General features: G+C 45.4%; 1 protein-coding gene across 3 annotated transcripts in view; it reads right to left on the bottom strand.

Annotated features, from left to right (window-relative positions):
* G2E3 (G2/M-phase specific E3 ubiquitin protein ligase) overlaps positions 1 to 13198 on the bottom strand; it is a 54017-nt gene extending 40819 nt beyond the window's left edge. Inside the window, exons 1-3 of one of the 3 annotated variants that reach the window (XM_074955792.1) lie at positions 12908 to 13198; positions 5680 to 5783; positions 3675 to 3737 (exon numbers count right to left, since the gene is read on the bottom strand). In XM_074955792.1, coding sequence (XP_074811893.1) covers positions 3675 to 3711 — 37 coding nt within the window. In that variant the 5' untranslated portion in view covers positions 3712 to 3737; positions 5680 to 5783; positions 12908 to 13198. The remainder of the gene's footprint in view (positions 1 to 3674; positions 3738 to 5679; positions 5784 to 12907) is intronic. The other 2 variants (XM_074955790.1, XM_074955791.1) reach the window with 2 other exon arrangements.
* Between the last annotated feature and the right edge of the window lie 2419 nt (positions 13199 to 15617).

Raw genomic sequence — 15617 nt, 5'->3', positions numbered from 1 at the left:
CTAAAATTGTTGATGGCCAGTTTATATCCATTTGTCCTTGTGTCCACATTGGCGTTTAACTTAAATAACTCCTCTCCCTCCCTGGTATTTATCCCTCTGATATATTTACAGAGAGCAGTCATATCTCCTGTCAGCCTTCTTTTGGTTAGGCTAAACAAAACAAGTCTTTGAGTCTCCTCTCATAAGGTAGGTTTTCCATTTCTCAGATCATCCTAGTAGCCCTTCTCTGCATCTGTTCCAGTCTGAATTCATCTTTCTTAAACATGGGACAACAGAATTGCACACAGTATTCCATATGAGGTCTCACCCAGTGCCTTATATAATGGTACTAACACTTCCCTGTCTTTGCAGGAAATATCTCGTCTGATGCATCCTAAGACTGCATTAGCCTCTCTCACAGCTGCATCATATTAGTGGCTCATAGTCATCCTGTGATCAACCAAAACACCCAGATATTTCTCTTCCTCTGTCACTTCCAACTGTAAGTCCCCAGCTTGTAGCAAAAATTCTTGTTGTTAGTCCTTAAGTGCATGACCCTGCACTTTGCACTATTAAATTCATCCCATTTCTATTACTCCAGTTTTCAAGGTCCTCCAGATCTTCTTGCATGATATTCCGGTCCTCCTCTGTATTGGCAATACCTCCCAACTTCGTGTCATCCACAAATTTTATAAGCACACTCCCACTTTTTGTGCCATGGTCATTAATAAAAATGTTAAATAAGATTGAACATCCCTGAGAAACTCCACTAGTAACCTCCCTCCAGCCTGACAGTTCACCTTTCAGTATGACCCCTTGTAGTCTCCCCTTTAACAATTTTCTTACCCACCTTTCAATTCTCATATTAATCCCTATCTTTTACAATTTAACTAATAATTTCCCATGTGGAACGGTATCAATAGCCTTCTTGAAATCCAGGTAGATTAGATGTACTGTGTTCCCTTTATATAAAAAAAAAATAAATAAAAAAAAATCAGTTATCTTCCTTTTGTAAAACCATGTTGTATTTTAACCCAATTACTGTTTGCCTCTGTGTCCTTAACTATTTTCTATTTCAAAATTTGTTCCAAGACCTTGCATAGAATTGAAAACAAACTAACAGGCATCTTTAGGTCTATTAGGAGGCTCTTGTCCATATGCCACCCTAAACTTATTTTCTTTCTGTCCATGTGACTTTCTCTTTGGTGGAGGACTCCTGCTAGAGTCTATAGAGGAATGAGAAGCCATGACAGGAGACTGAAGGATTTGAGTGGGTGTTAAATCCTTGATTGTATTGACATACTGGTTCAAAGATATTTTCATTAGAGGCACCCTAGTTTTCTTTTTGAGGAGGGGCTCTGTCTGGTATTGAGATCAGGGAAAGCACCAGTACTGGTGACTCAGGTGCTGGAGTGACCCTAAGGTCTAGTGAAGACACAAAAGAAGCTTTTGGAGCTGCAAATTTAGTTGTAAAAGGTCCCTGCAAGGAGGATGCTATAGATGCCCCTCTGCTTTGAAGCTTCCTCCGCAGTTAAAGCAATTGGTGCACAGCAGGCTTTGATCAAAGCTGCCAGTGCTGACAAGGAAAGCATTGCAGAAGACTGTCCTAGGCACTCTGAGAGTCAGTCACTCAGTCCTCAAATAGTAAGGGTCTCTGACTGCTCCAATGGACCCGAATCTTTTTAAATTGCTCCTGAATTAGGTGTCACGTTTCTGGTGACAGAAGCCTTGGAGAGAGGAGCTGGGAAAACAGAAGCCTCTGTATCAGGTCTGTGCTGAGTCAGACATAACTCTCATGGACCTTTCCCTAAGATAAAGCTTCAGTTTGGACTACCACTCCTGGTGTGCGCATTTCTTGAAGGACTTGCAAACTTCACACTTAGCCATGACAGATTCCTCACCCAGACAGTAAAGGCATCTGTTGCGATCTCCCCACAGGAGGACATGGCTTGAAGCCTTGGCTCTGCCATAAGCTGCTGCCTTTTTTTTTTTTTAAACCTTCTAAGAACATGCTAATTGAAACAGTAACAAGTAAATTAGCTACTAAGCATAAACAAATTATTAAGTAACAAGATTACTACAAAGGGACAGTATGTTGTTCTGACTTTGCCTCATGGGAAGAAGGAACTTAGTGGCGGTTGCTGTACCCTTTAAGCCCTGGGGGAAGGGGACACAAGTCACAAAGGGCATATGTGTGACCCCTATTGGCAATGGTAGAGTATGAAACATTTTCACCTGTGATTGGGCACATGGACACCAGAAATGGGATCCGCCTGTGCAGTAACTTGAAGAACTGTGTTACTACTTTTTAGTCCATTGCTTTTTCATATGTATGTGTGGCAACCATTTGGCAATACATGATTCAGTGAAGGGGTTCCATTGACTGCATTAAGTCACATATTAGAAATGCCCATACAATGTACAACAGTGTTTCAAAACAGATCCATTAGCAAATTCGAGAACACCTTGGATTTAACAAATTTAAAATACAAAAACAAACTATTAAGGTTACCAAGAAATTCAGAAAATGAACAAAAACTAAAAGCTAGAAACAGATAAATTAATTTCAGATATCTTAATTCTGACCCGCAGTAGAAATAAATTAAAGTTTTTCTTCAATTTACGGATACTTCCATTAATCTAACGGTACCATTAGCATTAAATTAATATGGTTAACAGTCACAACAGAGAAAGAAAACAGTGCTATTTTAAACTCTTCTATTTTCAGAAAAGTGAAGTCTCAACTTAATAGATATGTCTCACACACAGCTAAGTTTAACCCAGCAGTTGCACTTCCAAAGTGATTTTTTTAAAGCATTTATTTGCAAAACGATCAAAATATGTTTTAAGCATAAACATAATTACGGGAAGCCTTTAACAAAATTAGGAAAATAAGTCATCAAGAATATCATGCCACCTTGAACTCACCCTGAAGTGAATCATGTTTCAACACACAATTTTACTATTGAAATTTCACCCATTCTTTTAAACCATTGTATTACCAAGCCACATGCTGGAGCCATACTGTTGAATTTAAATTGAAATCCCACATTAAAATTATTGCCTTTGTATTGCAGCATCTACAAGTTCTGTAAACATTTAAATACAGTAAGTTAGCTAAATCAGTCTCTCTCAATCAGGGATACATGTACCCCTGGAGGGTACACAGAGGTCTTCCAGGGGTAGGGTTACCAGACAGCAAGTGAAAAATTGGGATGGGGATGGGGAGTAATAGGAGCCTGTATAAGAAAAAGACTCAAAAATCAGGACTGTCCCTATAAAATCGGGATATCTGATCACCCTATCCAGGGCATACCTCAACTCATCTAGATGTTTGCCTAGTTTTGCAACAGGCTACATAAAAAGCACTAGTAAAGTCAGTACAAACCAAAATTTCATACAGGGAATGACTTGTTTATACCGCTCTATATACTATACACAGAAATGTAAGTACAATATTTCTATTCCAATTGATTTATTTTATATTTACCTGGTAAAAATGAGAAAGTAAGAAATTATTCAGTAATAGTGAGCTGTGACACTTTTGTATTTTTATGTTTGATTTTGTAAGCACGTAGTTTTTAAGTGAGGTGAAACTTGGGGGTACGCAAGACAAATCAGACCACTGAAATTGGTACAGTAGTCTGGAAAGGTTGAGAGCCACTGTGCTAAATCATTTAAATAGCCTTACTTACCTGGGCTTTGGAAGCGGCAGAGGGTATTTTCATTCATTCTAGTGCCTTTCTTCTAGCTGTTTACTATGGAAATTAAAAACAAGATGTCAAAAGTATTCAGTTTGTTGAGGATGGTATGCTGCATTTTACTGTATTTAATTCAATTTTCTTTTAAACTTTAGTCTTAAAAGACTAAGTAACCTACTTCTACATTTTTCCTTTTACAATGCTTCCCAGATGGCCTCAAAGTCCTAACAAATTAAAATTCAGCTTTCACTCTGAAAGGTAAAAGTTGAAAAGAATAAAGGCTGAAAAGGTGAAATCTGATCTCGCCTTTGAAATCTGATCTTTTCTGTACTTTTATGCTATACTATACAGCGTTTCTCAAACTGGGGATCCCAACTCAAAAGGGAGTCGCAAGGTTTTTATAGGGGGGTTGCAGTATTGTCAACCTTATTTCTGTGTTGCCTTCAGAGCTGGGCAGCCAGAGAGCGGCGGCTGCTGGCCAGACACCCAGCTCTGAAGGTAGCACCGCCAGCAGCAGCACAGAAGTCAGGGTGACATGGTATGGTATTGCCACCCTTACTTCTGTGCTGCTGATGGCAGTGGCACTTCCTTCAGAACTGGATGGCCAGAGGGTGGTGGCTGCTGGCTGAGCACCCAGCTCTGAAGCCAGTGCCACCACCAGCAGCAGCACAGAAGTAAGTGTGGCATGGAATGTGGGGGCCGGGGGTTGTCACTTTTTGGCGGGGGGGGAGGGAGGGGTCATCATAAACTTTACAAGTTTATATTTTGCCATTTTCAAATACATATTCATGCTTTGTTACAACACCATGAAATTTAAGATTTAAATATCTGAAACCATGAAATTCAAGATTTTTAAAATGCTATGACCATTACATTTACGAAAATGGACTGTGAATTTGGTAGTGCTCTAACAATAAGCCTTTCATTAATGCAATTTGCCTCTGACTTCCGCAGCATTTGGGAACCAAATCATGAACAACAAATTTTATTTCCACTTTCCAAAAGATGCTTTTGCAAATACACTGGCAAAGAACTTGCAGTTTGCCTATCAAATTAGTAAACTATGCATTTATTTAAATGCAAATTTGTTCTCAATCAACTGACAAGATTTCAGTTTCTGCAAAAAAAATACCCCACAACACACTGGGCCACACTTTTCCCTGATGTAATTCACTGGACTTTAGTGGAGTTACACCAGGAAGAAATCTGATCCATTTTGTTAATTGTTCTCCAGAACTTTTACCTATTATGCTTATGCAGAAAATTTGATCCAAGTATAACTGATGCAGTGGTGTTTCCCTGAAGTTGCAGACAGTGTAGATTAGATTTAAGGTATGAACTATCCCAATCATTTAAATGATTAAAACATGTGACAAAGTTGAGGAATATCATATTATGAAGATCTACAGAGAGTGACCGATTATTCTGGATAGACCTGTTCACATTTAACACCACAGTAGGGCTAAAGGTAGTTGACTTCATCTTCCTTACTAAGGGCTCAGCTTCCAAAAATATGGGAAACACTGCTTGACTAAACAAGAAACATGCAACAAATCTTAAAACTATAGCCACTCTTCAAGGAGCTGCTGGCAATGCACATGGGAAGAAAACTGTAACATTTCTAGGAATCAGAAGACAGACATAGAAGAGACCTATTGGGTCATGTAATCCATCTGCTGGTGCAGGAATATCTATAGAAGTGAAGGCTTGTGATTGGAATAATCTGAAATCACTAGTTATACAATTTAATGCATCAACCTTTGTATTCAATCTCATTTTGTTTTAATACTTTTGGACAATTTTAACTTCAGGTTATATACCTACACAGTGTAGGTCACATTTATTATGCCCTTACACTGCCAAACAAATCAGCTAATCAAGATGGTCACTTAATGCCATTTCTGCCAATTTAACTGAATCTGATAAGCTACAAAGAAGTTATTTTCCCCACCCTTCTTCAGTGAGGGAGTCAAGAACAGAGTTTAAAACAATATCTTACCTCTTTGGAACTCCCCTTGAAAGATGTTTGTTTCCTCACTCAGCAATGGCCACTGGCACCCTCAAGGTCTTCAGTCTTCTAGGGCACTCGAACAGAGGGACCATCTGTATGGGCAAAGAGGATCCAAGACGTCAGTACTCTATGGCTTAATTAAATGGTGAAAAATCCTGATAGATAGGGGGAACTTAGGTTTGGTTGGCAATGAGAAGCACAAATGTCAGAACCTAACATTTCATTCTCTCTTTTGGGTTTTGGGGACAAGAAAGAGGAGGAACTGCTACTAAAAGCAGTGCGTTGCTCTCTTATCTCAGTGTGGTGTGCCCTGGAGTTTTTAATTCACAAATTAAGGATCTGTGAGAGCAAAACTTTGCTTGTGCACAAAGCCCCCAACTCCAGCGAGGTTCCATACAAATGCAAAGGTTGTCCTGCATGGATCCAGTTGCAGGATTGGGGCCTAAATCATTGCTCACTGGGTACAAAAGTGAGACAATAGTCAACTATTTTGCCTGAATTATTGTTTCCTCAAGTCTGCCACTAATTTTGAAATCAAGTATTTAGTCAACAGCTGAAGTCTATAAGAAATGGGAACTTGCAGGCAATAGGTAAGATGACTCCTAAGGACTATAGTACCTTTAATATAGAAACAAAAGTTGTTTTAAAAATGAAATTTGTTTACAATACCTTGCAATTGGAGTCTACTTCCTAGAGGACTATGTTTACTTGGGGGGAAAAACAGAGTAAACCTAAGGAAATGCTAGGCAAGTTAGTCCATAATAAGTGATTTAACTTGTTTTTGTGCTACTGGCCTTCCAATATTTTAGTGTCATGCCTATTTACAATTAGTATATACCAAACCTCACAAACAATACATATGGCACCTCTCTAACGCTACTACATTGTTCTCCAGAATCTAAGCTATCAGTTTCAAAATAAAGGGCAAGCCCACATTACAAAATTAAGTTGACAGAAGTTAATAACTGCGACAGATGTACGTTTATGTAAGTTGCTTTTGCATGGCCACACTAAACTTGTGTCAGCAGTGAGTCCTCACTAGCAGTGCTTGCACTGATGCAGAGCAGTTCACTGTGGGTAGCTATCACACTGTGCAACTCGCCATCATCTAATGCAGGGTTTTGGGAAAGGTTTCTGATGTCTCATGGAAGCAAACAAGTCACACAGGGGTGACTGGGAACATGGTTTCAACATCCCATGATGCAGTTTTCTCCATCTCATAATTTTATCTGTATCCCATAAAGTTCTGGCCTCTTTTCAAAAGCCCTGCAAACCCACATGTCAGCCATCTCTGTGAAAAGCATGGATCCTGAACAGCTCTGCACTACTGTGATGAGCATTGAGCGTACAATGTGCCTGATCCCGCACACGGAGTCACAGGCAACATGACAATTCCTTGGAGGCTAGCTTGCTGTGGGATATAGAAACAACTCAAGTTTTTGTTGGCATTCACAGAGCAGCTGCAGATGGAGGAGCACCAGTTCTGGGCCCGAGACTGGTGGGATCAAATCATTATGCAGGTATGGGATGATGAGCAGTGGCTGTAGAATTTTGGATGTGCAATGCCACATTCCTGAAGTGCGTGCAGAGCTCACCCCAGTCCTCTGGCAGTGCCACCAAACTGAGAGCAGCCTGACAGTGGAGAAGTCAGTAGCAATCGCTGTGTGGAAGCTTGCAATGCCAGATTGGTATCAATCAGTCAGGAATCAATTTTGAGTTGGGAAATCCACCATGAAGGCTACTATGATGCAAGTGTGCAAGGCCATTAATTGCATCCTACTACGAAGGACTATGAATCTGGGCAATGCGCAGGACATAGTGGATGGTTTTGCAGCAGTGGGGTTCCCGAACTGTAGTGGGGCAATAGATGGCACACATATCCCTATTTTGGCACTAGACCATCTTGCCACAGAGTACATCAACAGAAATGGCTACTTTTCTATGGTATTGCACACTCTGTTGGATCACTGGGGGCATTTTATTGACATGAGCGTGGGATGGTCAGGGAGGGTGCATGCTGCACACATCTTTAAGAACACAGGCTTCTACAGAAGGCTGCAAGCAGGGACTTTCCAAACCAGAATATTACCATTGAGGATGTTGAAATGCCAGTAGTGATCCTGGGAGACTCAGTCTACCCCGTTACTCGCATGGCTCATGAAGCCATACATCAGCCACCTCAACAGCAGCAAGGAGCGCTTCAACTAAAGGCTCTGCAGGTGCAGAATGACATTTTAATGTGGCTTTGGCCATCTGAAAGGCCAGTGGCGCTGTCTACTTATGAGATTAGACCTCAGTGAAAACAAAATATCCCAAAAGTTATAGCTGCCTGCTGTGTGCTTCATAATATTTGTGAAGCTAAGGGGAAAATTTTCTGCCGGGGTGGAGGTGGAAAAGCTGTCTGCTGAGTCTGAGCAGGCAGATACTAGGGCTATAAGAAGAGCTCAACATGGAGCTATATGGCTCAGGGAGGCTTTGAAAGACCATTTTAATAGTGCAGAATGTGCATTGCTGTAGTGTGCTCTGCCTGGCTTTGGTTTTTTGCACCCCAGTGTGAACCTTATAATGAGTGCAGTGTATGTAGTAATATCAGTAGAGGCATCTGCAATGCTGTATTATCTGTGAATGTCAGCCCCAGCCAGCATATGTTGTGAATAAAGATTAATTAAATTTCCACAAATAGACTTTTATTCCAAACCCAGACAGACATATAATTTAATGAAACTTTATAAACACAGGGAAAAGAACCTTTGAAGGGGAAATAGCAGCCATTTTCATTTCACAAACACATACACCAATCATCTCTCTCAGACGTCAGCATATGCATGGCTGTGATTGTCTGTACTCTCCCCAAGGGTGAAGTGGGAGGGGTCCTGCAGCAGCCCCAGGCGCCACATGGAATTTGGGGAGGGTGGGGTGTAGGGAGATGTGGGATGCAGTTGTCCATGGGCTGCAGAGAGAGGCAAGAACAGGTCTGTTGAACCTGAAGGTCAACAAGAGTCACCAGCATGTCTGTTTGCTGCTTGAGAAGCGCTAGCATCTCCTGCTGCACGTCTCTCTCCTTTTCCTGTACTTTTCTCCTCTCCACTTTATCCCCGTCCAGTCTGTCTGCGAGGGTGATCCTTTAAGCCCTGTCCTTGATAGGCAAAGCAACAGAGGCCTGCAGGATCTCTTGAAACATGTCATCACGCGTCCTCTTCCTTCTTCTTATCTGGCTGAGCTGCTCCGCTGGTGTGGATGGAGAGCCCCTCGTGGCCACATTTCAAGCTGCAAAAGATACAATAGTACCTCTGTGCGTTGACTATATTCACAAGACAAATGGAAACTTGGTATACTGAACTAACTCCCCCGATCCACACAAGTTACAAGCACTACATTCTTACTTCTCCTTGGGATTCATAGAGCACGACAGCAGTCCCAGCCATGGTGAGTACGGCTCGGGGATGAGTTGGGACAATGGGATTGGGGGGCTAGCTCTGGGGTATGAATATATGCAGATAGGGCAACTGAACATTAGCATGATTTTCCATAGGCAGTAGGGATTTTTGCTGATATCTCACTCCTGAGGGTAACGGAGGCTGAAAGGGAATAGTTCCTGCATGTGTGTGACTGCAGACCAGGGTTCCTATGCTGCTAGCCTGTGTGCTGGAATGGTGCCTGCTGAATTAATTCCTGAGTGGTGTTGGAAAGTGTCCTGCCACAGAAGAAATAAGACAGCCCTCCCTAGAATCCTAGAATCTCTTCTAGCATGATTAAAAAAGAGTAAATGAATAGATAGATGTGTTCCTGCAATATCAAAGCAAACTACATACTTACCAGAGGTTCCTTCCCCTGCATCAGGCTTGCCTACGCTGGACTCTAGGGACTGGCTCAACTGCGTCACTGGATCCCCCGATGGCCTGTTCCCCATACTCCTCCTCCTCACTGTTCATTCCGGAGGCCTGTGACTCCAACTCCCTCGAAGTATCCCCCGGGCCCTTGGGGCGGTGGAGGGGGTCTCTGCCGAGGATGGCATGCAGCTCTCTGTAAAAGTGGCTCTGCACCAGTGCAACTGTTAGACTCCCTTGCCTTCTGGTACGCCTGTCGCAGTTCCTTGGCTCTCTCATAGCATCGTTGAGGGACCCTCTTGTAGCCCTTCTCCCCCATGCCCTGAGCAATCTTCTCATAGATATTGACGTTTCTTCAGCTGGAATGGAGCTGTGCCTGCACAGCCTCTTCTCCCCACAGACCCAGGAGAATCCACCACATCCTGTGTACTCCAGACAGGAGCGCGTTTGCAGCATGGAGCTGGTTACTAAGTCAGCTCCCCAGGTAGTGCGAACAGGAAATGGAATTTCAAAAATTCACAGGGCTTTAAAAGCGGAGGGACGCATACACGTATACCTGGCCGCCCGGCAGCCAAGTTCAAAACTGTGACCAGAGCAGTCACAGTGGGGCATAGCGGGACGCCTCTTGGAGGCCACTAAATTGATGAAAGTACTGCGTCACCCTGACTATGTCAACCCAAGCATTATACCTCTTGCGCAGGTGGAGTTAAGTCAGTATAGCGGGCGAGTTACATCGGCAGGAGCAACATTTTAGTGGAGATGCTTACAGAGTTAGGTTGATGCAAGGCAGCTTATGTGGACCTAACTCTGTAGTGTAGGTCAGTGGTTCTCAACAGGGGGTCCGAGAACTCTCTCAGGGGGGTTGCGGGTCCCCACGGCTAAAACCCAGAGCCCAATCCTCGGCGCCCCCCATGGAGCTCGAGTTGGGAGCAGTGGGGCTGAATTCCAGAGCCCCGGTGCTCCCCAAGGGGCAGAAGCCCTGAGCCCATGGGCATAGATGGGGGAGACATGGGGGTGTTGCACTCCCCCCCTGCCCCGCCGAAACTACAGTGCAAGAGCAGGGCAGTCCCGGGGAAGCTCCATACACCCACTCCACCTCCTTCTCTCCCTGCTCCCTGGCCATGTCAGAGGTGGGAAGCCAGAACCAGGCAGTGAGGGACAGTTGCTGCTCTGGCTGGTGCCATGGACCAGGCAGCCGCAGCATTCCCTTGTTTTCTGCTGTTGCAGGGGTTTGAAACTGCTCCTCAGCTCCCGACCCCATTTGCTCACGAAGCCAATAAGAGCCGCCTGGGTGGGGGACCCGGCTTCATGGCTGGCAGAGCCCTCAGGGAACAGGGACTGCAGGGGAGCCCTCTGGGCACCCAGTTATGAACCCCCCTCCCTGCACCCTGAGCTACACACCTGCCTACACATACCCCTAGCTACCCTCTCCCTGCACCCTGAGCTACCCCATGTGTGCACATGGCCCCTAGCTACCCCTGCATGCACCCTGACTTATTTCCCTGCCCGCACACAGCGCTTAGCTCAAAATGTTTGAAAACCGCTCAGGGAGAGGGGTAGCGCAGCCCCTCCCCCTTTGAGTTATCATTTTTGGTTGCCCCCCCGCCCCAAACCCGACAGGCTGGGTGGCCTACTGAGGTGAGTCAGGGAGTGTAGGTGGTGCTCCCTCCCCAGACCCTACCGTGCGGAGCTGGCTCAAGCCTCGCTGGCCCCTGCCCACCCAAAATAGAAGTCAAACTACACCTATGCCCGAGGGACCTCCCCCCAGCCCAGAATCCCTCCTCCCCCACTGGGCCCTGGAGTTTTTATAGCATGTTGTGGGGGGCTTCAGAAAGAAAAAGGTTGAGAACCTCTGGCATAGACATGGCAGGAGAGCCAACAAACAAGTACACTGCATGACTTTTAGCGGCACGGTTGTAGCAACACAGCCATATCGCTAAAAGCTGTGTAGTGTAGACATAGCCTGAATCAAGAAGGAGCCGAGCCCAAAGAGCCTAGTTTACCCACTGGCATATTCTAGCACCCTATAACCTTATTTTCAATATTTGCAAAGCCTATTGTGAGTGGCACCTCATGTTGACAATTCCAATGGGTAAACCTTAGTTTCTAAGAAGAGACTGGAAGAGTACGGCCACTTTGTGCCCCGCAAACTGCTGTGCACCCCCTCCCCCGCCCCAGCATCTTACCCCTGCTTTTCACACAGCTATATTATTGAAGTGACATCATATCTGTATTAAAAGCAGCTTCTGCTCAAGACACCTACTGCACCTACTCTTGGGGGGAAACACTCATTCAAAATAAGGCTAAATTGATCTTTTGCAAACTGGCAAAGTTTGTTCTTTAACGATTTTAAAGTCTTTATGATTTTAAAGTAAAAGAAATGTCAATAAATGAACAAAGGGAAGATGCTTTCAGGTGCATGCTTTCCATGCTGTTCAAACAAAGTGCTATTTGGGGCTTTCACCGGTGCTATTTCAATTCACACTGTGCCCCCTTAATTTAAATATGAAAGGGTCTTAGGTTCACATTGTGGTGTGTGACAACATAATGACAGGTCCTGAAAGAAAGCCACTGGGCTATTTGTTCAGCAAATGATACTCAGACTTCAGCAGAAACGTCCATGGAGCATTTTGAAGATTAACAACAGCTCCTCTGACATCATTCAGTCCAATCGAACAGACCTCAAGATGCTTGAACCTAAAGAGCATCTTTTAAAAGTTTAACATAAAATAAAATCTTTACTCCATACAGCATATTCCCTGCAAGGTTCAGTCCTCTCAGAGATGCTTCAGTTAGCTTACACAGGGAAAAGGGGGAATTACTTCCACTGGGGGTGCATTATGCCTTTACAATCTCTCTCTCTCTCTCTCTGAGGGGCTCCGCTCTGCCTCTGGGGAGGAGAATGTTGGACTTCTCCCTTCTGGGGATGGGGATTTGGTTGTCTCTTCTGCCCCGTGTTCCCTATTGAGACAGGAGAGGGGGCTGGGATCCTTTTCTGCACGTTAAACCCCCTCCCCAGCCCATGAGACGAGGAAGATCTTGATCTGTATCAGCGTATGGGTGGCAGTGCCATGGGTCGGAGAACACGAGGTCGATGGGGCAACCCTCCCGGAACAGGGTCGGAAAAGGGGGGAGGTGTCGGAGGCAAAGCCGCACCCCGCGATAAAATCGGAGGAAGGGGGGTCCCGGAAGGAGAGCTGCCCTCGCACCCCGGGGACAGGGTCAGAGGAGAAGGGGCCGGAGGGAGCGCGCCCCGGGGCTGCAGACGGAAGGCGGGGGCGGGGGTCCGGCGTGAAGCGGGGGGTCGGGGCAGGCCCAGCGGGAACCCTGTTCTCGTTGGCACCAGCTTGCGAGACACGCAGCGCAGAGGAAGGGGGCCCGTTACTCACACGGCAGCTCCGCAAGCACCATCGCCAGCTCCGAGCCTCACGGCGAAGGCTCAACAGTGTCATAACCGACACCCGATTCAAACCCCAACATCCGCTGGCGTCCCGGAAGCGAGGCGCCAAAGCCCGCCCCAAACCTGGCAGGCTGTCTCGGCCGTCGGCTATTTGCGCTTGGCTGGTGATCGGCGCTCGGCTGCTGCTGCCTAGCAGCTGAGCACTGTGGCGCGCGCTCCCCCGGGGCAGATTCCGAGGAGCCTGGCGCGGGGGCGTGTCGTGCTGCGGCCCCTGGGGGCAGAGTCTGCGCTGGGGGCGAGGGGCGAGGCATGGCCTACGGAACCCCAGCAGAGGCAGGGTGAAGTGAGCTGCGGAGCGCCCTGTTCCACAGCTCCCCTGGCCCAGGCATGGGACTGGCCTGGGGCTGGGAGTTACCTACATCCTCCTTGGATAAGTGCACAGCCCCAACCGGTACTGATGGGACTGCGCTTGTGCAAACTGCAGAGCTCACATTGGTCATCACCAAGGCTAAGATTTTGTCGCACATATTTTTAGTAAAAGTCACGGACAGGTCACGGGCAATAAAGACAAATTCACGGAAGCCCATGGCGTATCTGGGACTTTTACTAAAAATATGCATGACAAAACAGGGAGATGCAGGCTCCCCACCCCACCGGAGCCTAGCTCAGAGCTGCAGGGTTCCCTTACCGCCCGCAGTGGCTCGGAGCTCCAGGGCACCCCAGCTGCCCACAGCAGCTCCATGCTCCGGGGCTCCCACAGCAGCCTGGAGCTGCGGAGCACTCCCGCCGCCCATGGTGGCCAGGAGCTCACAGGGGCCCTGCCACCCATGGGGGCCGGGAGCTCGGGGTCTCCCTGCTGTCCACAGTGGCCAGGAACTCGGGTTCTCACCCCTGCTGCTTTCTGTGGCTAGGAGCTTGGCCCCACAGTTCTCAGTCGCCAGTGGTGACAGGGGGACCCTACAGCTCCCAGGTGCTGGGGGCTCAAGTCATGGAGGTCTCCATCATGCTTGTGCCCCTGCACAGCAGTTGCTGTGGTCAACACAGGATCCGTACATTGGTATACCAGTAGCACAGTGCTTTGGACTGTGCAGAATGTCCATCTTATGTGATGTACATATCTGTCGGTTGTATGCAGTTTAGCTGTATCAGTCCCAGGATATTAGCAAGACATAGTGGGTGAGGTAATATCTCTCTATCGATGAGGTATCTGTTTACATTTTTGTTTTGTTTCAATGAGTGGTTTTGCCCTGCTCAAGGATCTGTATGTGCTGGGCAAGGGATGTGCCTTGTTACATACTCTGACACTGTCAATCAGGTGGAGAACCATCAGTCTCATCCTGAGTTGCTACCAGCTATACAGGGCTTGGAGATGCTATTGTGCCAAGCACTTTAGCATGAGCCTGAGGAGGAAAGGAGATTGAGTCTGTTGTTTCCATTAATTTATTAAATATTTTTACATTTCAGTTTTGTTTAATTTTCTGTCGATTTTTGCTGTGTTTTGTAGCTGAAAATCTATATATTTATCAATTAAATAAAAAAGAATATGCAAAATGTATTTTATAACCTTTGGGAATTATTGGTAAGGCTGTGCCTCACTTGCCTGGGCTGATGAGCCGCCCCTGGTAATACCACTTCCTTCCTCCTTGCTACTCCCTATTTTTATCTATCTATATGGGTCATATTAGTTTTTCTTAACCACAGCATCACACTTGGAGCTGATTTGGTTACCCATTGTGTATCCTAAATTCTTGTCAAGAGACACTGTTTTGCAGGATACAATGCCCCACCCTGTAAATATACAGTCTTTGTTCCCAGACATATGACTTTCATTTGGCTGTGTTAAAATGCATGTTGTTTGACTGCAATCGGTTTACCAAGTGTGGAAGTATAACATTGTATAAGTATAACATTGTATAAGGGGACATGCTGGATACATTGTATATGAGAGGGCATGCCAAAACATGTTACAAAGTATCTGAGGGAGCACACGTAGGGACAGTTAGTTTTTGAATGGAGAAGCAATTAAGATAGAGCCAGCACGTCTAAGAAGCAGGCATCAGAATGGAAGGTGTGAAGGGCAATTAGTTAAGTTAACTGGAAGCTGTTAAAGGAGATTGTTACGGGTGGCAGGTAATTGAAGATACATGACTGGTCTCAGGGATCTCGAAGGGTGGTGACTAAAATCTCTTTCTTCTTTTGTCTGTAACTTCTCTGTAACTTGTTCTCCAAAAACTGTATAAATTAAGAGACACAAGCCCCACTTGGGGGGCTCACTTCTAAATGTATTAGCAGAGCAGCTTTGCTAATAAAACAGAGTGGTCTGATAAATTGTGAGTCTGAGTCAAACTTTGACACAAGTGATCCAGATTACTCTGTAAAACTGACCTGTCCTTATTATTATTTAGTACTCCACCAACCTTTGTGTCATATTCAAACTTTACTAGCAAATTATTTTATATTTTCTTCAAGATCATTAGTAAGGATATTGATTAGCATTGGACCAAGAATGAATTCCTTGTGGAACTCTATTAAAAAGAACCACATCTGAGGGGGATTCTTCATTAATAATTACATTTTGAGATCTATCAGTTAACCTGTTTAAAATCCATTTAAGGCTAAAACAAACCTCTTATGGCCAGATTTTTGAAGGTATTTAGGGACCTAGCTCCCATTAGGTCTCTGCTCCCTACCCCACTTTC

Source organism: Natator depressus, chromosome 6, assembly GCF_965152275.1.
Source record: "Natator depressus isolate rNatDep1 chromosome 6, rNatDep2.hap1, whole genome shotgun sequence".
Classification (NCBI taxonomy): Eukaryota; Metazoa; Chordata; order Testudines; family Cheloniidae; genus Natator; species Natator depressus.
The sequence above is the reverse complement of the archived record's forward strand: the minus strand, read 5'-3'. Positions and strand labels throughout refer to the sequence as shown.